At 39.3% G+C, this 25,267-nt stretch overlaps 1 protein-coding gene across 2 annotated transcripts; it reads right to left on the bottom strand.

Moving 5' to 3' along the window:
* Nucleotides 1–1,407: 1,407 nt before the first annotated feature.
* On the bottom strand, nucleotides 1,408–25,066 carry mapk6 (mitogen-activated protein kinase 6). 2 transcript variants are annotated; one of them, XM_084124050.1, is made up of 6 exons: nucleotides 24,897–25,066; nucleotides 13,537–14,691; nucleotides 4,228–4,372; nucleotides 3,435–3,599; nucleotides 2,979–3,180; nucleotides 1,408–2,658 (listed from the first exon to the last, which is right to left on the bottom strand). In XM_084124050.1, exons 2-6 carry the CDS (start codon nucleotides 14,089–14,091, stop codon nucleotides 1,539–1,541), a joined length of 2,187 nt encoding a protein of 728 aa, XP_083980176.1. In that variant the 5' UTR covers nucleotides 14,092–14,691; nucleotides 24,897–25,066; the 3' UTR covers nucleotides 1,408–1,538. The 2 variants fall into 2 exon arrangements, with proteins under 2 accessions (XP_083980176.1, XP_083980175.1); XM_084124049.1 differs by lacking the exon at nucleotides 24,897–25,066 and adding an exon at nucleotides 16,179–16,302.
* Between the last annotated feature and the right edge of the window lie 201 nt (nucleotides 25,067–25,267).

The following is a 25,267-nucleotide window of genomic DNA, read 5'->3' as shown; positions in this document are numbered from 1 at the left end:
CTACATGCTATATCTGAACCTAATTCAATCATGCTCGCTTGGAAAAAAAAATACTTTAATAAAAACATACAATTAAAATAAAATTAATGACTTACAATATACTTCACCATTAACTTCATTTTAAATGTACCTTCCATTGGTTTTCTTCCATGCACAATTTCTAACTATGTACGTACGTATATATATATATATATATATATATATATATATATATATATATATATATATATATATATATATATATATATATATATATATATAAATAAAAGAAAACAAAATTAAGACTTTTAGGCGCGTAAAATGCCGTAAAGCAGTATTCCACTCGTACAAAGCACCTACAAGTAAAAAAAAATAAAATAATTATTATGGTGAATCCTTATGAAAACAAACGCTGGAACTTGGGAGAGCGTCACGAATTTCTGTACAACTCAAACGGATGAGCGATCATCCACGGCTAAACGAACACCGAGCGCCAAAACAGACCAGAATGGAAGTCCAATGCCTCACATTGAAAAATTACAACGTTCTTAAAATAAATATCTCACATCTGCTAAAAATAAATAAATGATCTTAACACTTCACTATGGCAAATGCAAAATGAAAAATAGAAATTGCTGTGCACTACATTGTTGAGAGGGCAAGTGTTTCTTTAAAGCACTACAGTTGGGAGACGGAACCTTCTGCTGTTACCTTGAGGTAGATAACGCCTTTACGAACTTAGTTATCGCATCGCAAGCCTACGGTCGACGCTTGCTGTGCTGGCATCACGTTTGAGGAAGTTTACAGTATGAACAAAATGACAAAAGGCTTCGCTTTTAAATGGAAATGAGGTGGAAAAAGTCAAATAAATACATTAGCCTTAGTTACACAAAAGGAAGAGAAAGGCCAAGACGCACAGCTTACGTCTGTCCTATTGGCTGTCAGTCAGAAGGTCACATTATGACGTCAGTGGCAGCATCTCCCACTTAGTGCATTATTCCACCCTCTTTTTCTCCATTCCTTTACTTGCAATGAATAAACCATCTATTTCTCTACTTAACAGTTGTTCCTCTGTCTTTCCCTAACCTGTTTCTGAATCTACAGTACACTGTGTGCAAATGTCATGCCGTTAGTATATATATATATATATATATATATATATATATATATATATATATATATAATATACATACATATATATATACATACATATATATATATACACATATATATATATACATATATATATATACATATATATATATATACATACATACATACATATACATATATACATATATATATATATATATATATTTCAGAGTTGGAACTGAAAATTTGAGGGCAAAAGAAAAAACATGTTTCATGTGTAGGAAAACAGTCCAGCACTTTGGATGAACTTACTAACTGAATTCATTAACATTTAATCCACAAATTTTACAAAAAGAAAAAAAAGTTTCCTTAAAAAGTAACCATATGTAAAAAGATAAATGATTCAAGTACAGAAATACATAACTCTATAAAAAATAAGCTGGACTCTGCTTGAACGGGGTGTTTTTTTAATTTAAATGCTTGAAAATGCTGCTGTAGGTTTTATGGGCGATTTGTGGGGAGCGTTTAACAGCAGAGGGCGTTAGCGTGGCCTGGATGGACTTCAGAGGAATGTCAGCCGCTCCTTCGAACCCCGCAATGGCCAGAGACTCCAGCTGCATGTTAAAGACTATCTCGCCGTCACAGGATATGAAGTCACCCTCCGGAGCAGCCACCTCGACGGGCTCCGGGATCTCGGACTCAGCCTCCTCACGCTTGCTGAAGAGCCGGTCTAGGTAACTGCTCTGGCAGCTGCTGTTCTCCTTCTGGAGCTGCTCGTCTTTGCGGACATCCCAGCAAGCCTCGTCGATCAGGCTGCTCTCGGCAACGCCGGTGTCCGTGAAACTTTCCCAAGGACAGGGTGTCCGAACACCGAGCTGTGCCAGGTTGACTAGACACTTCTCTTCTTTTTCCTGACTGATGGACTTGGACATGGAGCCGCAAGGAGCACGAGTGTCCAGTTGGGAAACTGAGGTGTTTAACTCATTTAGGAGGTCAACGTCACCGGATTCCGGCTGAAGGCTCAGTTTGATGGTGCTGGCGATAAACGAGTCAAAGTCGAAGCCCTGGTTGTGGTTCTGGTGTTTTTCTTGTTCACGATCCTTCTCGGCCACGCTGTGGTTCTGAGACGCTTCCTGCAGGGCGATCTGGGCCTTGACCAGTCCATTCTTCTCACACTTGCTCTTGCCCTTTTTGTCTAACTTCTCTTTGCTCTGTTGCTCTTTCCAGTTAGAGAGGTTGATGATGAGTTTGGGCTCGTAGTAGTGGTTCACCTCACTGTCCCTCCAGATCAGATTATCCAGGTAGGATGGGGAAACAGCTTTGTAGTTGCAAGTGTAGCTGCACTCTTGGTCGCAGTACTTGTTCTCATGGTGATCTTCCTCTTGCCACGACTGCTCTGAGAGGAGGTCGAATGATGGATCCTCTAGGAACTTTTCGCACTCTCCATCCATGTATTTCCGTGGGTCGATCTGGACCTCCTCCTCGTCTGTGCCGTCTGACATAGCTCGAGGATCACGCTGCACATCTTCCACTTCATGGGTGCTGTGCAGGTGCCAGTCCTGATCAGAGAACTGACTGTCATGGTACCTACAGTGGGAAAAAGAACAACAAATGTAACAAATGTAAATTGATCTGGGTTATCTGATTTGATTGCGGATCTGAAATGCTATAAAACTGTAAGCTTGACGAACAGTTTTGGAGACTTCAGCTTTTAATCATTCAATTATGTAGGAGCTGTACTGAAATATTGCTTACAAAGAAAATAGCTGCCCAGAAGCAATCTTGCCATTGGAAAGATGACTTTCCTTAAATGGGCTTCGCTTACACTTACTCTGCTCTTACCAAAAGTCAAGTCTCATAGAATGATGAAATGATGCAGGTATTTTCTCCATTCAGAGTGAGCTCACCTGTCCCAGTTGTAGATGTGACTGTGGCTCTCATCCATGAGCAAGATGTCATCCACCTCATCCTCAATGTGGAAGGGGTGCGATGACACTGGTTCGTCTAATGGGAATGAGTAATCGCTCATGTATGGGTGAGCAAGAGCCTCTTCCGCAGTGAGCCGGTCCATGGGGTTAAAGGTCAAGATCTTCTCCAGGAAATCCAAGGCTGCCGTAAACAAATGAACAATACTACATCAGATTTAGCCTGCCATTTGTTTCCTTTACCAACACAATATGGCTTAGCATCAACAGTAGCAGAACTTAGATAATTTTCTAAAATCATAGAGAATCCTATGGATTGCTGAAAAAAAAAATGGGGCATGGGAAGGGAGAGTGGCATTCAAGTTTCCAGGAATTTAAGTGTCCATAAACTGTTCCTATGAATTGCATGCATTCTGCAAATATGCTTGTGCAACTTACCCTCAGGGCTGACACCAGGCAGTAACTTGGCAAGCGGCGTGTGTGGTTCTGACATGTCGTTTCTGATAAAGACGGGTATTACACTTTGAAGCTCTAGTCGGTCTTCCTCATGGACTACCGGAATGGATTCCAGAATCAGCTGCATCTGTTCCAGCTCGTGAGCTCCTGCGCACACACAATTGTTTAATTCAGAAAAACTGTCAAAGCAAATGCACTGCCAATATTTGGCACAACGGACACTTGTATACTAAAACTGGTCTAGTTTAGTGTGCATGTTTGTCAAGACCGATGGCTAATTTCATCCTCCAATGAATTTCCATGACTTTTCCAGTTGTTAAAGATTATTGGATACAGACTTGTAAAATTACATTTATAGAGACTGAGCTCACAAAGAGTAGTTTATAGCCAATGAAATATATTGGAGCTGAGTAACTAAAAAAATGTATATTCAATAGAGGCATTTCCATGACCTTTTACAATTTTATTAATTTCAATACCTTTTGAGGGCCAGGAAATCATATTTTTAAATAAATATTTCAGATATTTCCTAAGCCTGCATCCAAACTAAAATACACCAAAACCAACAGTTCTGTCCCAGTTTCCAAAAAGTTTGAGTTCACAGAAAGAGCTTCTCTCTCTTAACTACAACGTAAGAAAAAGAAAAACGTTGTCCTAGTTTATTTTAATACATGGCCACAGGAAATGTGCAAGATAATATAAGATAGAGTCACCAAGATAAGAACTAAAAAAATTAGGCAGAATACATTCACACACAGAGGCAATGTTTTAATACCTGCAAAGAGTGTTTTTCCAGTCAGCATTTCAGCAAAGATGCACCCAGCGGCCCACATGTCAATGGCTTTGGTGTAGTTATTTGGGGAAAGGAGCAGACGAGGAGAACGATACCATTTAGTGACCAGTCCCTCAGACAGATGACCCTATGGAGAAGACATAACCAATGTCAGAGTCAAGACAAAGATCCTTGGAGAGAACACTGAACAAAAATCCTCCAAAGGTTTGCAGAAACTGTAACTTGCATGTATTTATGAAAAAAAAAAAAAAAAACCTACTGCATGAACAGTTAATTTATGTTCCTCAAGTCTCATCTTGTTCATTGACGAGTTCATGCTATATGGCATGTATAAAACACTCGGGACAGCTGTACCAGACCTGAGACATTTCCTGAGTAAAGCAGCCAGCACATGGCCCAGGTTCACATCTACCCTTCAAATGAAAAGGCTTATAACTACATGAACATTTAATTTTTAGTCAGTTTCGAGCTATGCTACAATCAGGCCCATTGTTATTTTCCAAAACATTTGAATGAATTATGGGTCACTATAGTGTATACTAGTGTAAATTGTTGCGTAAATTGTCGTCTTTGGTCAGTTTTTTTCCCTTTCAGGTCAGCTACCATTATGACAGAATCACAAACACGCTCTCAACATGCATCTATATAACACGGCGGGTTTAATGGCACAGACATTTGAGTGTAACTGCTGCCCCGCTTTAGTACTATGGTTTATTACCACCACAGTGACCCAAGAATTCACGTTTATGCTCAACAGGACAAAGGCTTTGCCAAAGTAACCATTGTATGCTTCTGGCCTATAGATCTAAAGGACACACAGAAAGATAATGACTCAAGGACGACACAAATGGACAGACAGACAGATCAGCAGTCCCTCTTGACAAAGAACCAGGATAATCCGTCTCGTGCCCGACACAATGGCAGACAGGCAGACAGACAGACAAGTCATTGACATTAGCCTGCACCACTGGGTCACTGTTCATTAGAGTTGCACGATTCTGTATAAATTGAGAATCACGATTTATTTGTTGTTGTTTCAAATAGAGATCACAATTCTCCCACAATTCTGAACACATATATATAGTACTTTTATCCAAGTATTTTGTCAAAGGTTTAATAGACATGGCCGAATCGTTGTCATTTAGGAATGAGATCATGTGGGTGTTTGAATCGAGATTGTGAATTATTTTTTTTAATGATTAATCCTGCAGCTCTACTATGCATAGTATCAAACATCCTCACACAGACTCAGTGTCCAGCCAATGGCCCAAAACAACAAAAAATGTGATTCTTGAGGCCACATATTAATCCACAGTTCACTGCAAGGGCTATTTCTGTCTGCATCCATGGTCATGTATTTTTTGCAGGGTAACAGTCAAGCTGTTAAAAACAGATTACAGCAGACCACGTACACAATTGGCCATTGAAAAACCTTCTCTGGACCAACAAATACCAACAGACTACCATTTTACATCACAAACAGACCTCAAGTGACCTTTCACTCCCTCTTAAAACAGCACAGATGCTTGGAAGAACACCAAATTAAAAAGATTACTAAACAATTGTCATAGTCATAGTTTCTGCATCAAAGGTCATGCGCAGGGTTGCATAATGCAACGAGAGCAGATTACCTGGAAGTAGATTACGAACATTCAAATCACATGCTACTCAAAGACTGTGTGAAAGAAAGATCCTGCTAAAGGATTAAACTTAAAAACTCTCATGCTAAAGAGACCAGACTGATGCTCAATCAAAAGAGAAAGAGAGAGAGTAAAGTGCGAGACTGTGACTGTGGCTAAAGTATAAATATACACTGCACAATCAATAGTTTATAGAGGAAAAAAAAAAAAATGAAAAAAATTCGCAATCTCGATTCAAACACCCACTCGATCTCGTTCCTAAATGACAATTCGTCTATTAAACCTTTGACAAAATCACACTGGAACATTCAAACCTGCATTGGCTCTGCCGCTGACCCAGAGAAAGCAGTCATCATATATAGGTATAAAACAGCTTCACAAACAGTCTTTTCAACCACACAGTATTGTTACTTCTGTGCTACAAATATTCATATTACAGAAGTAGGCTACACAAGCGATCAAAATAGAGAAAAATCACCTTTTGAAAGTAACTTGGCGCTTTTAAGTAACGATTGTATCAACTACATCGTTACGCCACCAGGTGGCGGCAAGTGACAATATATTTGTAATTTAATCATTCATTCAAGAGATTCGTTTAAAAAAAACACCAATTCATCCAGTATTGAAACGAGTATATATGAGTGAGTCATTGAATCATTCATATAAACAGATTTTAAAAATAATTCATTCAGATTAATTAAACATTTTAAATAGACTGCAGAAATTAATTTTGTCACAACCTCTAGTAAATTACGTTATTTTGTTTAGTTTGTTCAGAATCGTGGGAGAGTCGCAATCTCTGTTTGAAACAAAATCGTGATTCTCAATTTATCTAGAATAGTGCATATCTATTTATACAAACATACATACCCACCACCCCTAGTAAAATTACATTTTTTTTATTAAATATTATTATTTTATTTTACAGTGAAATATTACAATAGCAATGTTTCTTGTTTTGATTTTTAATTAATTAACAATAATACTAAAGCACAAATTATGTACATGACATTACACACAATAGTTTAATAGAACAAATGTAAAATAGCGAGGGATGACAAGCACAATAAGGAAAATACAGAATTATTTTAGACGAATATACTTGCACTGTCACTGGCTAGATAACTAGCCACGTTTTACTGGTAACAAGTCATTTGGCATTATCAGGAAATAATATTCCCCCATTGCCATTATTATACATTATATATAGCAGTTTAATGTAGTACTGACACTAAAACTCAGCAAACTTGAATTTTTTCTCACACAGTACTTTTTATTTAGGGTGAACTATGCACAATACATAGTCACTATCCACGATACATAATGTGAATTTTAGTACTGCGAAATATTGTGACATGATATATTGTTACACCAGTCTCATAGGGTCAATGAAATTCAAATTTCTGCTTAAATGCTTCTTGAGAAAGTCAAGCCAAGCTAGTCATGACACATTTTAGGCAACTCATTTGAATGTTAACTGAATCCACCCTCGCTGGTGGCGTGAGGCGTCAGATGACTCATGCAGACCGTGAGATGGGCTCCTAACCAAACAGCAGGAGGATTAAATGTCAGACAGAATCGACAGACCCCAATCGCACCTCATATTTATTGTCATTTGCTAGGGCAAGCATTACTATAGCTCAAAATTAGGGGACTGTTTGCAATACTTCAAATCACACAGCGTGAGGGAAAAGGGACTCACATTATGTGTGTGTACACCTCACTTTGATCTTTCATGTGAGAAAGCAGAGTATTTTTTATTTATTTTTTTCAGTTCTGAGATCATCGGAGACCACAAAAGTAGGTCAAATTCAAGTCTGGTGAAGGAGTGGAGTTCAGAGCTCCCCTGTAAAATGAGTCAATGTCAGAAAGTGCTGAGAGGAGTGAAAAACACTCCAGGCCCAATTTATGCTTCTAAAAGTCCCCTGTGTACAAGAAACAGTCTCTTTTCACACCACATTTAACATACGCACATGCGCACAATGAACAAAGGAGCCCCTCTGCAGCTCAGTCAGACAGCCTTTGGTAAACTGACAAAAACAAACACCTCAAACAGCTGCAGAGAAGAGGAAGAACAAGTCTGAACCCAATGACACAAGCAAACATCAAAAGCAGGACTTGGAGGAAGATCAGAATCCAGAGCGCTCAGCCAAAAACAGACAAAGAGAAGAGAGGAGAGGGAGAAGGGAAGTAGGGGGTTGATCCGCACGTGAATTCCAAACATTCCACAGACTGGGTCGGATTTCTAGAGCAGAGCATAAAAAGACCCTCTAAAAACAAGCAGCTGCCCTTTAATGCAGGACCCTTCTCACAATACTTAATGTGTTCACTTCTACACTTAATTTTTTTTTCTCTAAGGTCTGCCTAAAGTTTTTTTGCATCAGAAAACAGTCATAGTTCTACATGATTTCGCAGCTTTTTTTACCCTTAGTAAACTTGTATGTAAAAGACTGCAGTTGCTGTATACTCAGTACGTAATACCGGCTCCAGTCTAACTTTTTTTACTAGGAGCAATGTAGCCCCTTACTGAAAGGAGCACCATCGTATCCATTCAATACCAAAATGTACTGATAAAATTATCAAATTACAAATGAACCCAATGTGTGCTTGGATTTTCTTATTGTTGGTAGACAACCACAACCACGGCTGGGCGATATGGCAATATTATAATGGCTGGAACTAACGATTATTTTTCTATTGATTATTTTCAATTAATCGATTAATCTAAACGATCGATTAATCTACACTGCCTAAACCTGATCTTTTGTGATAAATAATATCATTAGGTAAAAGTTCATACATAGATTAGTTAGTCATTATTTATTAGTAAATTATTGGTTATTTTAGGATTAACTAACTATATAAAAAAAGGATAAACCAGGAGGGGGGGAATAATTGTTAGAATATTTGATTAATCGGGTGGGGGATGGGGATCACAACAGATTAATCGATTTTTTTTTAAATAATTTGTTCCAGTCCTACATTAAAGTTAATGAAAAAAAGAAAGAAAACCACTGACTAATCTTGACTGAATAACTTTTGTATCTTTAATTAGCTGAATCTACATTTTATATGCCTGTTGTTCGGCTCTACCGCTATAACACGCGTCTGTCTATTAGGCTTGCTGTGATAGTCTGTTAAACAGTGCTCAGCCGCACACAGATTACATCACTCGCCCACCATGGCACCTGTTGTTTTTTTATTGTAATAAAATTCATTTAGTTCAGTTAGAGATAAAACTACAGTTAAAAACTGAACGCGTCTGCTCAATTTAGCGTGAGCCGAACGAGAGTCGTAGCACAGATCCGCATGATGTATGCTTATTCACTTGTTAATAAAAGTTTAACATAAGAGAGTTTGTCATAGTACTGTTTTGTTGTTGTGCTTTTCATTAAGAATAATAATGAACCCGGCATTCAAACATTTGTCGCCCTCAAACTGCCGCTAATTCATAAGCGATTTAAAAGCGAGGTGGAAAAGAGGGAAAAACTTCAACTTCTAGTTAGGTTGCAGCCTTTGAAGGTAGTTGCCCATTTAGGTAGTAGTGGCTATGGTTTGGAATAGTGGTCAACCAAAATATCTGTCGATATCTGGAATTATTTGATAATCAGCATCAGCCGATTCGTTTTTCTGTATGGCCGATAAGTGTCGGCAATGGACTTTTGAAAATCCATATCATCGATCACTAGTTTGGCACAAAGCTCATGTTAGTGTAACAAAGAACTATCAAAAGAGTGAGAAAATGTGTCCCAATTAACAAATCATTTGCTTCTGATGCAGCGAATAATAATCCACCAAACACACATCACTTTCTACTTTCAAACTCAGAGCTTCCAGTCACGCATGAATGAAAGGTCTGAGAAACCTTGTTCAAACATTTCTTAATTACACTTTCTCCAGCTCTGACTAGTACTGCCATGCTCCAAACAATGGTTTTTTTTAGCCAGAGAGCTTTTCTTATATTTAGCACTTAAACAGCCAGAGAGCTTTGCTTATGTTTAGTACTTAAACAGCCAGTTTGAATTATAGCTTGCAGCTAGATCTTATTTAGCTAGCACTTCGAAACTGACCCCATTTCCATGGAAAAAAACTTTCCTACTGGATGCTGGCAAGTTTCAAGACTGACTTCATTAGTTCATTGGACTGTCTTTTGAAGCAAAACAACCCTTTAGGTGGATGAAGAGAAAAACTTAATTCACTAAAAATGATCCCCTATGCTAGAACTGCACGGTTATGGATAAATTGAGAATCACGATTTCTTGTTTAAAATAGAGATCTCAATTATTCCATGATTCTGAAAAGACAACTAAACAAAATAACACACAATTTAGTCTAGAGATTCTTACAAAATGTTAACTGCAGACAAAAAAAAAAAAATTGTATTAATTAAAAACACTGTTCGAATGAATGATTCAATGACTCAATCAAATACTTCACTTGGTTTATTACTGGAAGAATCAGCATTTTTGAACAACTCTTGAATGAATGCTTCAATGACAATGATGTGATACAATCTTTGTTTGAAGCATCAAGCTACTTTCAAAAGGCGATTTACTCCATTTTGATCACTACCATAGACATCAGTGTTTATATCCAATTCCAAACTATAAACTTTTATCACTTAAAGGGATACTCCACCGTCTTTTCATATTAAACTATGTTATTCCCTTAACTAAGACGAGTTGATACATACCTCTCTCGTCTCAGTGCGTGCACTCAATCGCTCTGGCGCGCGGCGAAACTTTGTTCACTCAGTTCATTCAATATGGGCCAAGCAGAGAAGCTACCAAACACCTCCACGTTTTCCCTATTTAAACACAGTTACTCGCGTAGTGTAACTCGACCTAGGACGGTGACACAAAACAAAACGTTGCGCTTTTCTAAGCGTGTAAAATGGATAACTATATTGTATGGCGGAATACCATAGCAAGTGCTTATGAGCACTTCGACTTGGCGGAGTAATATCTTCACTCGTGAAAAATCCTCTCACCGGCCCCCGCTCCCTCTGGTGAAGATATTACTCCGCCAAGACGAAGTGCTTACAAGCGCTTGCTATGGTATTCCGCCATACAATATAGTTATCCATTTTACACGCTTAGAAAAGCGCAACGTTTTGTTTTGTGTCACCGTCCTAGGTCGAGTTACACTACGCGAGTAACTGTGTTTAAATAGGGAACACGTGGAGGTGTTTGGTAGCTTCTCTGCTTGGCCCGTATTGAATGAACTGAGTGAACAAAGTGTCGCCGCGCGCCAGAGCGATTGAGTGCACGCACTGAGACGAGAGAGGTATGTATCAACTCGTCTTAGTTAAGGGAATAACATAGTTTAATATGAAAAGACGGTGGAGTATCCCTTTAAATTGCAACACAGAAATAGCCTAATGATACTGTGTGGTTGAAAAGACTTTGTAAAGCCGTTTCATACTTATACATGACAACTGCTCTATCTGGGACAGCAGCTGCACAAACACAGATTTGAATGTTCACTTGTGATCGTACTTGTCAATGGTTTAATAGTCATAGCCGAATCATTGTCATTTAGGAATAACATAGCATGGGTGTCCGAATCAAGAACACAACCTTTTAACGATTAATCGTGGTGCTCTACCCTCTGCCCTAACATCCCATCACATTTGACGTCAAGGTCAATTTGATGCGTGTAAGAATAAAAAAAAAATTAAAAAGAGAAAATAAAACTAGAGACTGGAATGGCTGACACTGTGTATACAGCAGACGCGAACAACGCGAAACAATGTGACAAGACAATAGAACACATCACAATCAGTGATACTGTCTAGACTGGATGTGATGCGCAGCGACAAATAGCCGACAATAAACTGATGCCAAATTCTTTTTCTGACGTACGCCAAGCTTTCTGACAAGGAAATATAAATTTGGAGTGGTCGCTTTGTCACGTCCAGTGTAGACTCAGTCTTTTGCGGCGCAACTTGTCTCGACAACGGTCACGTCTGGTGTAGAAACAGTGCTTCCCACAAACCTCCACTGAAGTGCTGACTGCAGGAAAGGGTCGTTTCGCAAAAGGCATCACTCACACGCTCTTCTCTTTCTCCATCCATCAATGCACAAAACAGCTTAAACAGGTCAGCAAAAGTGAGAACACAGCAGTTTGACAATACTCAATGCAGCAAAGAGAAAAATCGAGAGAAAGACAAAAGGAGGAATGGATAGAAGCAAAAGAAGTGTGAGAAAGTTTGCTTCTCAACATCTTTTCTAGCCTCTTCTAAAAACCTTTTACTGAGAATCATTAACCGTAAACGTGAATATCCAAATTAATATGAGATTTTGGTTATACTCAGACCATGTATGGGTTATGTAAATGTGTTACATGTGCCACTTTTAATTGGAATTATGTCATTTCAAAACTTTAATCAGAATCCGCTGTTTTTCTGATACCTGCGTGTGTTCTGAGAAACCATATCTGGAGCAAAGAGGAAACAAATTCCTCACAAGATTACAAAATAAGGGACATAAATCATACGCAGATGGGTAAAAGCATGAAGACTTTCATAACCTACACTCAAATTCATTGCGCTCATTTGAAATAAAATTAATGAGCTGGTTAAATTACTGTGCAAGTGTACTAAAAATTAACTCGAATGACAAGACAAAACAGTGGGAAAAGAGCATGCATGCGTCAAGTAATACGCTTATTGCATGTATACAGAATACTCCAACTACTGATGAACCAAAATTTTTTACAGAGACGGAAATCAAACACTCAAATAAAAGAGTTGTATATAAATATTTAAACTGCACATATTTTATATAAACTTTTTCCAAAACATTTCGTTTTTACTCCAATTTGTTGTTGAAATAAACATTTAAACAGTGACTGTAGTAAAAACTTGTTTTCATGACAGATGTGATATTCTCAAATCTTTGATTTATGCTTTTTTCTACGCATGTAAAAATGGTCAATGAATCTGATTTCTCAAACTTTCAAGTTGTCAAGCTAGTAGAGCAGCTGAATCAGTAATTACAGGACCAGAGCCTGATATCACCTCTCAATGTTCTTGTTCCCTGTAGAACAAACCCAGACCAGAGTATGTGGGGGGGGAGTGACAGCAGCTATTCATAGCTAAAGCAGGAACAGCTCACACTCTAAAAGGCCTTGAAGGAGGCTTGTCTGAGTACATGTGTGAGAGGAGATCTGGCTGGCATATGATCATGTGAGCCCATAGAGAAGAAATTAATACAAATTTGAGATACGTGTATGCTTGGATCCAGCCACAACCTCGAACATCAGTGAAATTACCTCTACATAACTACATTCAGGAAGTGGAGAAATACTGGACATTCAACTCTGATTCCATAAAGGAACAGCTGTATCATTCTTTCGTAATATTTCTGTAATGTTCCTTTCAATACACACAAGACACAAACAACCAGATATGAGGAAACTGCAGTGGAAGTTAACTTATTGGAAAGGGTGTCAGAGAAACAGGAAGTTGGTGTCATTTCAAGGACTGTCGCACTACTATTTACCTCCTGTGAAACAACGAATCAGTGAATGGAATTAAAGCTCATTCATAGCCAAGTCATACAAGATGCCATCTGGATGGTTTTCAGTGAGATGGAACAGACTTCAAACACTGAAAGAGATAAATATGAGAGTGAAATTTTTTAAATACCTTATGGGAATAGTGTGGGTCCATGATACGGGCGAGTCCAAAGTCCCCAATTTTCAGTACCAAGTCCTCTGTGTTGACGAAGAGGTTGGCGGGCTTCAGGTCACGGTGAAGCACGTTTGCCGAGTGGATGTATTTGAGTCCTCGCAGCAGTTGGTACATGAACAGCCGTGCGTGGTCCTCGGACAACAAGCCCTGTTCCAGTACTTTACAGAGGTCGGTTTCCATGTACTCCTGTACGATATACACGGAGTTGACTTCCGTCAGAGAGATCACGTCCTCCGTAAGTCTCCTGCCACTGGGCCCCAGGGTTTCGAACACCTTCACGATGTTGTCGTGATCGAGTCTGCGGATGATCTTGATTTCACGTAGTGCATGTTTGACGCTCTGAGGGTCGGTCAAGACTATCTTTTTCACAGCGACCCTCTTGTCACAATCGGTGTCGACAGCGGAAAAGACCAGTCCGTTTCCCCCGTAGCCCAGCGGCTTCAGGTCCATGTAGCGAGGGCCCAGGTCGAAGCCGTGAATGTTCATAAGGCTCTCAAATTTCTCTGCCATTTTGCGGTCTAGAATAGCAGCTCTTTGCAGATGTTATAGCTTGAAAGATTTCTGATTTATCTGATATGCACCGATCTTGAGTTGCAACTACTAGAGCTAGATGAGAAAGACAAACCTAAAAACACGAGGCCGAGACCGCTTTCCCCGACCGACTGTAACAGCGTATTTTGGGAGATGCTGGGAACTGATTTGGATATGTTGCCAAGATATGTTGTCATCATACACAACACTTTTTAGCAGCTTTTTACATAGTTTGTGGGAGATTTTTCTTTATTTCAATGTTTAATAGGGTACAATGGAATGAATTTGGAGGCCAATGAAATATCTTTGAAAGCAACTGAAATAATTAAAGTCACTAACTATAAAACCATCGTCACAGTGCAGAAATTTTCAGTGTATGACTGGCCCTGAGTAGCAGCATTATTAGCGATCCAAGTAAATGGTGTTAAATCTACTTTTTTATTTTCCTGTTTTAAGCACCTGATGTGTGGAAACCAAAAGGGTTGTGATCTCAGTGAGACGATTCCTTCTCAATGATCAGGCGGCTCCAGCTCACCGCAGTCGCAATCAAAACTATCCTCCATTTTACACTGGGATACCCTGCAAAACAGAGAAAAAAACACAACCAATTAGCAGCAATTTACCATATATCAGAAGACCAAAACTCAAAGTTGTTTACAATTACAAGCCTTATGAGCACTTTGCAAATACGATTTCCCTTTTCTATGGAGGAGACATTGGAAAATGAATTAATCTGATCCGTGTTCTGAGATCGTACAAAGGATACGGAAGAGAATGTAACAATCTTTTCTGAACATATATTTAAAACGTCAAGACCACGAGTACACAATACAGAGCACCGCTTATTCAGTTCTGAACTTTCTGAATGAATTTCCGGCGGTAAAATGACAGCCCTCTTGGGCAATGTTTCCTGTTTGTGTGATTGTTCATGAACCCCATCTCTGACGTGTCTACACTATCTGATGTCATGGGTTCCTATTTCTCCTCCCCACACTTCAGTAACCACAGTGATGATCGTAACACACGTGTAATGGATTAACACAGGCCCCGGCCTGTGTCTGAAGACACAAAGGTTGGGGGTGAACCTTCAGCCACGTTGCAGTAGTGTGTGAGGGAAATTATGGCCGACCGGCTGCCAACCATTTTGTTAACTGAATAAGGGAGCCAACCAACACTGAATCAGTCCTGTACTAACATTAAACCAACACCTACAAGTCATATTTATACAATGACAAAGTGAAAGTGTGTTTTAAATTATAAACATAATCCCAATAAACATGTTTCTGTTATGGACCCACCACATAAACTCCATTAAAGACATTCTATGTCAGTGTTTACTGACACATTTAACACTCAAAAAGTAAATGTTATGATTTTCCAGGAATACCTACAGAGATTAATGAACAATTCAACATTAAAGTGGATATGGTTGAGGTGTGAGGGTTTTAGAAACAAAATACAATAACGAGGAAAACTACTACTGTGTTGTACAGAAGTGGTTTGTTTTTATTGCGGTTCAGTAAAGTTTAGTCAATCAGGATGTGTTTTTATTGGTCATTATCGGTCCTCCATTTTACTGCCAGGCTACATGCTAAAGCTAAAAATGAACACCGGCTCAGAGTCGAAACACTGTTTCAATTCAAAAACTGTAAAACAGATTCAATAACCTAATAAAAACAAAGGACTCCTATATATAAAAACAGTATTAAACTGACGTTGTAATAAAACGAACAATAAATAGGGGCAGCATTCACGTAAACACCAATTCACCTTAAAAACACATTTTGAAAAGATTAATAAACCAGCTTATGGTGAAATATAAACCTTAATAACGCATATTAATGGTTCATATAGGAGTAAACAGTGTGTTCCAATAATGTGAGTGTAAAATCTTGATGTTTTTAAGGCGCTTCAACGTGTTACCTGAACAAAGAAGGTTATTGTGCCGCGGATAACCATCGCGCCGCCTTTTGCCGTTAAAATAAACCCTTTAACCTATTAAAGTAGCCATATTTACACCCCAGACACGCTCAAACATGAAACAAAGACATAAACTAAGTACTCACTCTTCTCACGGGTGTCATGTATATTTTATTCCTAACCGTTCTTGGTCAGGTTTGTATGCGCTACCAGCGCGCTCTCCTCGCAGACTGCTGTGTGAGTGTGAAGCGCTTGTGTTGAAGCACTGTGTGTGAATAAGCGCAGCTACACATGCGCACTGTGCGCTTCTATTTCTATCCGTATGGCGTGTTGCTGCTCTATGAAGCGTTACTACGCATGGGCCTTGAATGCTCTTTGCACTTATCCTGCTTATTTTATTGCTATGGGAACCGCGGCGTTTTCAAGCTTGATTCCCAAATCATTAAATTGAAACTCACTGCAATAAACACAACACCTATAAAGAGCTTAAAATGGTCAAACATGAAATTCTGGTAAACCGATCACTTAATATTGCAACAGCTCATAAAAATACTTCTGTTTTAAACATTTCTCAAAATTCATTATCACAAATTCAATATATTTCAGCATTTTTTTCTTTTCTTTTTTTCTTCTTGATAATATGCTTGGTTTATATTTGTGTACCACAATCCTGCTTTTTATAATATTGGAAAACATTTAAAAAATCAACAACAAAAAATGCATTGTCATATAATTTAAGTTTACATTGTAAATTAACCTCAAGAGAACCAAGTTAAGCACTAATGCAGGTCTTGCTGCAGGGTGTCAATCTTACTTCCTGCTAAAAACAAACAAACAAACAATCACAGAAGTGCTAATGGTTTCAACAAAACTACAAATACCATTACAAACCACATTTAACCATTAAAACTATTACCAAGTGGTTTCCAGTAGCATGTGGATGCCAAGTGCACATTTCCCAGCAGAACTGGGCTATTGTAAACTGTTGCCACGGGTTGATTTTTTTCCCACGTTAGCCTATACAGTTTTGACATAAACTGTAATTGTATGGAAATGTTTTACATTCTACCAATGATAAAACTGCTATTTTTTTTTTTTTTTTGAGAGAGAGAGAGGGGCCTTTTGAGCTCTTTTATGAAAACAGACTATTTATTAATAGACCTACCAGTGATTTTTAAGTGAAGTTAAAATTGTGTATAACATAACAAAAGCAGTAAAATATGTATTTAGGTATGAGTGTGGCACATATGTTGAGTTTTGATATTTGAATAGGGTCATGCTGGTTTTGGGCTATTTTTGACTGGACTTTAGGCTGGTTTTGTTACACAGACCTGGCAATTAACCCTGTCCAGTAGTGTGTTTTGGCCAATATTCCATTAGGAATTAGTGGTTTTAACACTGCACCAATAGAAGGCAACAAATTACCAGTATAGAGACCCACAGAGACCATTACAGTTTCCATTAAAACCAACACAATTAGCTTATTAAACTTATTTTCTGTTTCAAGACAGTTTAATTCCAGATGCTGACTTTTACGCATGCTCGTGGGTGATAAAGCAGGGTCGTTCTGTTCTGTCCTGAGGTCGGTTTAGTCTTTTAACGTCATGTAATCATCAATGAATAAATCGCTGCTGACACTGGATCTGCCAGTAGGGGCAGACTGCTTCAGATCTCAATGTTCCCATCATTCAAGATTTATTGCTGCCCGAATAGCTCTGGGTCTGTGGTGATGTAATTATTTTGGGATGCATCTTGAACTTTCAGGGTAGCCTAACTTACTGAATTTATTTATTTAAAGTTAGTTATTTAGTTAGTTAGATCCTTATTTTCTTTTCACATTTTCGACAATGCCATCGCATAAACAGCCCTTTAAAATTTTACGAGTAATAACATCAACAATAAAACTATTTAAAAAATAATAATAATAATAATAATCATCCTTCAGGTTCTTATCTGATGTAGACAGCATGTTCTGTTCCAGCTGGCCAGCTCTACTCACTGCAGTCGGGTCGATTAGTCGCTCCCTCCCTATTTCGCCTCGCTTATTTCCAGAATGCACGTTTTAATATTATCCCAATGTCTTCATGTGGCTATAAGAAGAGGTCTGACCGCACGACGCATGATGGTGTAGTAACATATCCGCACCCGAGTTGTCCAAAAGCCATCTGATGCCCACAAGGCTCCACCAGACTGATATGATAACGAACACTGTGTAAACACATTACATGCAGCAAAGTTGAGCTGCATGGACTCGGAACAGAATAATCAGGACTGCATGTCCTGCGGCAGTGCCGGATGAATGGATGGATGGATGGATGCGGTGCAGCGTCAGAGGAGATACGCGCGCATGTGAATCCCCATGTGCTCGCGTCTATGCCGCACTACGACTGCGCAACGCTCACACCATAGTACAGTGTGTGTGCCCTACTCATAAATCATCATATATCACACAATGTAGGCCTATCATTAGGCTATAGCCTACTACTCCTAAGTGACAGCAGAAAAACATTATTTTAGATTACAGTCTCATTATACATGCAAAATATACGTAAAATATTATTTTAATGCTTATTTAAGAATGGCTGCTGTAAAATAGTTCAATCAAAAAAACAAAACTGAAAATGGTAATTTATTCACCCCGATATTGCTTGAAACATGTATGCTGAGTATTAAAGGGAGTTAGGCCTATATTCTAGTAAAATGTGCATGCTCCTTTCCAAACAATTAATGTAGATATGGATTTCATCAACCAGCAAAAAAAAAAAAAGAAGAAAAAAAAGACAAAAGTAGCCCATGAAACCTTTGCGGTATATACCAATTCTTCCGAAACTGCAGCTTTGTGGGGATAAGATTAAAATTTAAGTAATTTATTCACTGAAAATGTTCATTTTTGGAGCTTGAGAGCAGACACTATACTTTCATTGAATGGAAAAGAGCAGCTTGGACATTTTGCAAGATGACAATTTTAATTAGGTGTACTATCCCTCAGTGCCATATGGTCAAAGAGATATTAACAAAAATATGTCCAAAAAAAACACACAAAAAAACATATTATGCCCCCTATGTTTGGTCCAATATGTAGAAATCTATTGTTGGTCTGTCTGTACCACATTCTACCCCATTACCATCTGATTTTATGATAGGTTTAAATATGTACCAGTACCACATTATATGCCTCCAAGATGGTGGCTTAAGGTATTTGCTTGTGGATTATTAAGAGGTTACCCTGTGGCAATGTTGTGTAACTCTGAGACATATAGTGTTACCCCTTATTAAAATTTTATGATGGAAGAGTTTCACACAGCCCAGTTTCACACCACATGTCTTGTCAGCCATTCTAGAAGCCCAAATCAATCCACACAACACATGCATGACCTATGCAAACCTTTGCGATTGAAAAGGGATGCATTTGAATAAAAATAAACATAAACTGGTGTGACTTTGTGGACTTTGTGTCTGCAGCACGTGGAAGGAGAACAGTAGGTGTTGGGTAACAGCTGAGGTGTGTCATTCACTCACACACATCAAACATTGAGGTTTATGACCCTCTATGTCACTAGACCGTCTTAAACAAACAGATGCTCATAACCCACTTTCACAACCAAACATGTATCATTTATAAAGTGACGACATTTCACAGAAATCACAAATGAGGTTTTTCTTTTTCACCTTTGGATACCACCAGACAAAAAATGTGAACTTATCCTTATATTAAGCTTCTATTTAATAGTTATTTTATTTAATTAACAAGCCCTCCTATTACTTTAGGTTATACCAAGGATGAGTAAAAAAAAAAAAAACTTAACCCAACGTATTAAATACCATTTGTGACATGGACAAATTTATTTGTATAGTGCTTTTTACAATACACATTGTTTCAAAGCAGCTTAACAGAAAATCATAATATTAATATTAATAATATCTTAATATCTTCATACCTTATGGTCACATTTAACAGATTAGAGCTGGGTTATATAGTTTACATTTAGCGACAATACAAGCAATTCAGCAGATTAGATATGCTAAATAGTATATCACCCTGTGCAGGTATACTGAATATATTGGACATACTTATACATCCAACTTTATATAAAGAGCTGGGCGATAATATTTACATTTTGCGACAAAAAAAGTCTGTCAGGAGTTAGTAAGCAGCAATAAAGCACACGAGACAGGAGTAGCGAACTTCATCCATCTTGTTTTACTCTTTCACTTCCGTTCTCACACATTACATAATACACAACAGTTCAGACTTCCTTTTTAAAATAGTAGTCCACAATATAATTTATTTATGAACACAATTCTTTTTAAATTTACTTATGCACCAACAATGCAAACACATTCATACATCAGATTTAAGTGACATAAACATTTACCAACTATGCTTCCGAACATCATGTTTAGGTCGTATGAGTGCATGTGTAGTGAGCAGTGTTTTCAGGCGGAGTTGTTGGTTTGCATGGAAATGCAGTGAGATGGGAAGCATTCCCATCACTAAGAAACTTTCTGTGTCGCTTAGGAACATGCAAGGGGGTCCGTACCCTCACTATATCCCCCTCCTGGAAACAAGGAGTGAGAGCACCTCGCTTAGCATCAGTGTACTTTTTCATTTGGAGTTGCAGCTGAGTAAACCTTCGGCGAACAGTCATGCCAGTTGACGGGTGCACAGGGGCAGATGGCAAAATAGACGGCCTTGTGCGCATTTGCCTGCCATAGAAGAGCTGAAAGGGTGAAGTACCAGTTGAAGAATGTGGAGTGGCACAGTACACCTAAGTCAGTTACCACAGGTTTCCATGGCTGATGTTGCTGGATGGCCATTTGGACGGTGTGTTTGAGCACACAGATGAACCTCTCTACAGCACTATTAGCTGCCAGGGAGTAGAGGGAGGAACGATGGTGACGAATATTCCTTCTTTCCAGAAAAGCAGCGAAAGCAGCAGATGTAAACTGAAAACTGTTATCACTAACAATACTCAATGGATTTCCATGGTGGCTGAAGACTGATGACAGAAACAAAACCACAGAATCCCAAGCGACAGTGTGAATAAAGGAGACCTCAGGCCATTTGCTGTAATAGTCAGGTTATAGCAAACCTGCAGTCGGATAAATACCAACTATATCTACAGCCACTTTCTGCCATGGTTCATCTGGCAGTGGCACCGACTGGAGAGGAGCAGGATGTGATTTGACAGTTTTGTCAGTGAGCTGACACACGTAGCAAAAACATAAAGCACCATGAACCTGAGCATCCATCCCTGGCCATCAATAGAGATCACAAAGGCGTTATTTGGTCCTCACCTCTCTCTGATGTTCTTCGTGCTCTAAGGAGACCAGCACAGATCGAAGCGCAGCAGGTACAATAAGCCGTGAGCCTCGGAAGATGAAGCTGTCCTTAATAGACAGTTCCAAGCACAGTTTATAGTACCGCAATAACTCAGCGTCCAGCCCCTTGAGTGTAGGAGGCCAACCATTGGAAATCTGTGTACGAAGTTTAATTAAAACAGGATAAGAAGCACATGCAGCATCAACATCAGCAGCAGAAAGAGAATCACAGGCAGTACAACGAAAAGCAACAAACTCCTCATCAGCAGGAGCTGGAGCAACGGCTTTATCTGCAGGATAAGCATTTTGAATTGGCTGTACATGTGATTCATCAGGAAGAAGACCTTCCAGTGAAACAGTATGACCAAAGGACAGCAGGCTGGTTTGCCAAAAATGACACTTGTCTTTATTAAGCTGCAAGCCAGCAGCTTCTAGTCGTTGTAAGACCGCTTGAAGTGCTTTGTCATGCATGTCAGATCCATGGAAGATAAAGTTGTCCAGGTAATTTTCAACCCCTGAAAAGCCAGTCAGGATAATGGTCATCATCTTCTGAAATGCAACGGGTGCTGAAGCCAATCCATAAGGAACACATCCAAAACAGGTCCGTTGTGAGTAATAAAGGCTGTGAGGTCACGACTGTCCTCATGCAGCATTACTTGGTTGTAAGCATTAGTCAGGTCGATGGTAGAGAAAACAGTAGAAGCAGAGAGTAGTTCATCCATGTGTGGCAATGGAAAAGAGTTCATAATAATGGCTGTCTGAGGTCAACGCACATCCTAATTTTACCTGATTTTTCTGTGTAACGACAATTGTTGACACTCATACAAAGGGGTCGATACGTTCTATCACCCCAACTGCAACAATTGAATTCCTCTGACACAGCACTGTGAACAAAGAGTGGTAGATGGCGAAGTGTTTGCTGCACAGTTGTGACAGTTTCATCCAGCTTTACGCAGTGTATTAAGTTTTTAGCACATCCAAACTCAGTTGACTCAGCAACAGTGCACTGAAAGACTGGCACAGGAGGAACAAGCACAGGAAGGGCATTAGGCGGCCGGACTTGATTGTTTTCAATCCTCACATGCAGTGCAGACATTAGTTCCCTCCCCATGAAAAACATAGCAGGAACTGAGTGGTCATAGGGAGGGAATCGTTCGTTGACAAATATCCAACCACCGGAATTTGGACTTTTATATATGTCACAATCCTGGCTTTAGGTTGCGATAGCACATTGTTACTGAAATGCATAAGTGCTGTAAGGCAGGATAGATATGAAAGACCAAGAGTCAACCACCAAATCCACCACACAAGTCTGTGAGTCAGAAGTAGATATAATCACTGTGCTTGTAATGTAGGGAGTATGAGCTGAATATTCTGTGTAAAGTGCAGTAACTTATGGTAATTCAATTTCACTGACCTTGCGCTTGTTTGATTGCGCTGATCAGCAGAGTTTAGCATAATTTCCAATGTTTTTACACTTCCTGCATGTTGCAGTTGCAGTCGAGCAGTTCACAGTGTTAGCTAAGTGTGCCTCCGGTCCACAGCGAAAGCATGACTTCCTTTTCCCCGTCTGAGCAGAATTAAGAGGTGCATGTGAGGGTTTTTCCCGTTGTTCAGCATTTCACTGTGTGCTGCACCGCTTGTACGGGGGCGCTAACTTGGCGGGAATTTGAAATGGATTTAGCCTGATCGGCAGCAGATTCAATCTGGCTTGCTATCGTAACAGCTCAGTCCAGTGTAAGATCAGTTTCTAGTAAAAGTCTCTCACGTATTTGTGGGCTAAACACATTCTCTACTAACTGATGGTGAATCATTTCATCAGTACTGGCACTGAACTCGCATGAAACAACAAGCTCTCGCAATGCAACAAACGTACTGTAAAACTGTCTCGTGCTCCTCACAGCGTTTACGGAAGATGCTGCGTTTGTTCAGCTACTGTGTCAGCTTTTGGCAGGAAGAAGGCTTTCAGTGCATCCTCTCCATCCTTATACGTTGTACCTGTGTTAGGCAATGAGAAGAAAATCCATTGTCCCTCTTTGCCAAGGCAGTGAAGCAATTCAGCTCTCCATCTTTCGTCCGGCCAAGCATCCCCTGTTGCATCAATAACCTGTAGATAATTTTCAGAAATCCACAGCCATGTGTTAAATGGCATAGCTGGCTCACCGGGGCAAGGCAGGAAAAACTCGAGAAAGGCACGTTAGCAACAGCCATCTTCCTGACCAATGCTAGCGAGAAAAAATTGCCTAATCCTCGTCGTCAATTAGTGGTGTCTCTCAGGAGTTAGTAAGCAGCAACAAAGTAGGCTACACGAGACAGGAGTAACGAACTTCATCCATCTTGTTTTACTCTTTCACTTCCGTTCTTACACATTAGGTCATACACAACAGTTCAGATTTCCTTTTTTAAAATAGTAGTCCACAATATAATTTACTTATGAACACAATATATACTGCATATATGACAGTTGGATATAATATACATCCGACTTTATACAAAGAGCTGGCCGATAATACATTTTACATGTTGTGATGATATAAACAATCACACAGCTGAGATTATCAATCCATAATACATAACACAAAATCTAAATAAATGTGTAATGGTTTAAACATTTACACACCATTTAACATGTTTTTTTATGCAAAACAACTTCCAGTACAGTAGTTCCCTTGGGGGCAATCCGGAGCCACTGATCAAGGGCACAACAGCCCTCTGTTCCTGGGTCACCGCTACTTGGCATCAGCCTACAACCATTGTGTAAGCAGGCCAGATCATTAACCAGTAGGCTACCACTACAACACTGACACCATCAGAGTTAATGACATAACCTTCGGGTGACAGCTCAGTCCTGGAGAGATATTGATCTTATTTGTCACAGACGTCACTGAGAAACTACTGATCAAAACAATAAAACCGTAGAGGAATGTTCCATGATCTATAGTTTACATAATCCAGTGAGCCAGTTATCACGGTCTACTGAGCCTCCTACACCCTCTCACGACTCTCCTCGCCGAGCGCTTTGCACCACACACTCTGTTTACTGTTTGTGTTCACATGCTGTCTAGAGTTGTATTGGGGAAACAGCACTCTTCATTTCAAAAAGTTGATTTTTGTGCCCTATAATTACAGTACATTACAATGCACCCAGGGCCAACTCTATCGGCTACTTAAATGATGTTCAGATGAAGCTGTGCTGTAAATTGTAACTGCGGGGTCTTTAGGGGTCACTGATGCACTTCTGATAATGAGAGTTTTGAAGCTTCGCTATGCACAACTGAACCATGCCAGGACCTTGCTGTCACTCCTAAATCCCGAAGCTGTCCGTATGCACCCTGTTTTCTGGGCCCTTTTCCCAACCTGTCATCATAAATCGGTCCCAAACATTCAGTGTCTATATTACATGTCCCCAAAGAGAGAAGGAAGCCAAGAGAAAGGTCTCTGAAAGTTAGTCAGTGGTCTTATAAGAGTCATTGTATTAGTAATAATCATAAATTAAGGAGTATAGTTCAGCAAGTGTAGTCAGGTAAGAACAGGTAACTTACCATGGCTGAATTCATCCAACAACAGTTGGGAGCACATTTTAAAGTCAGTAATCCATGTAAAAGTATCCAAAAAGACAGTATCCAGCAGACAGAGGTTAAGAGCAGGTTGACAGAGACAGCCAGAGGGTGTCCAGAGTGGTTGTGTTGTGGATGAACACTCGTCTGTTTCTGAACTCCGACTCCATAGTGGGCTGTTATAGGCTAAGAGAGAAGGGGGCGGGGCTTCTTCTGTGTATGGTTCTGTTATTCAGCTCCAACTCTGGTCCTTTACAGGTCACTCTACACGCACTCTATTAAACTATCTCTCTTGATTCTTCAATCCCTCCTTATTTCTACTCCTTTCTACCCATGTATCTTTCTGTTATTTAAAC

Source organism: Abramis brama (genome assembly GCF_963993115.1).
Source record: "Abramis brama genome assembly, chromosome: 9".
Lineage (NCBI taxonomy): Eukaryota > Metazoa > Chordata > Actinopteri > Cypriniformes > Leuciscidae > Abramis > Abramis brama.
Note: the sequence above shows the minus strand (reverse complement) of the source record. Positions and strands in the feature narration are given on the sequence as shown.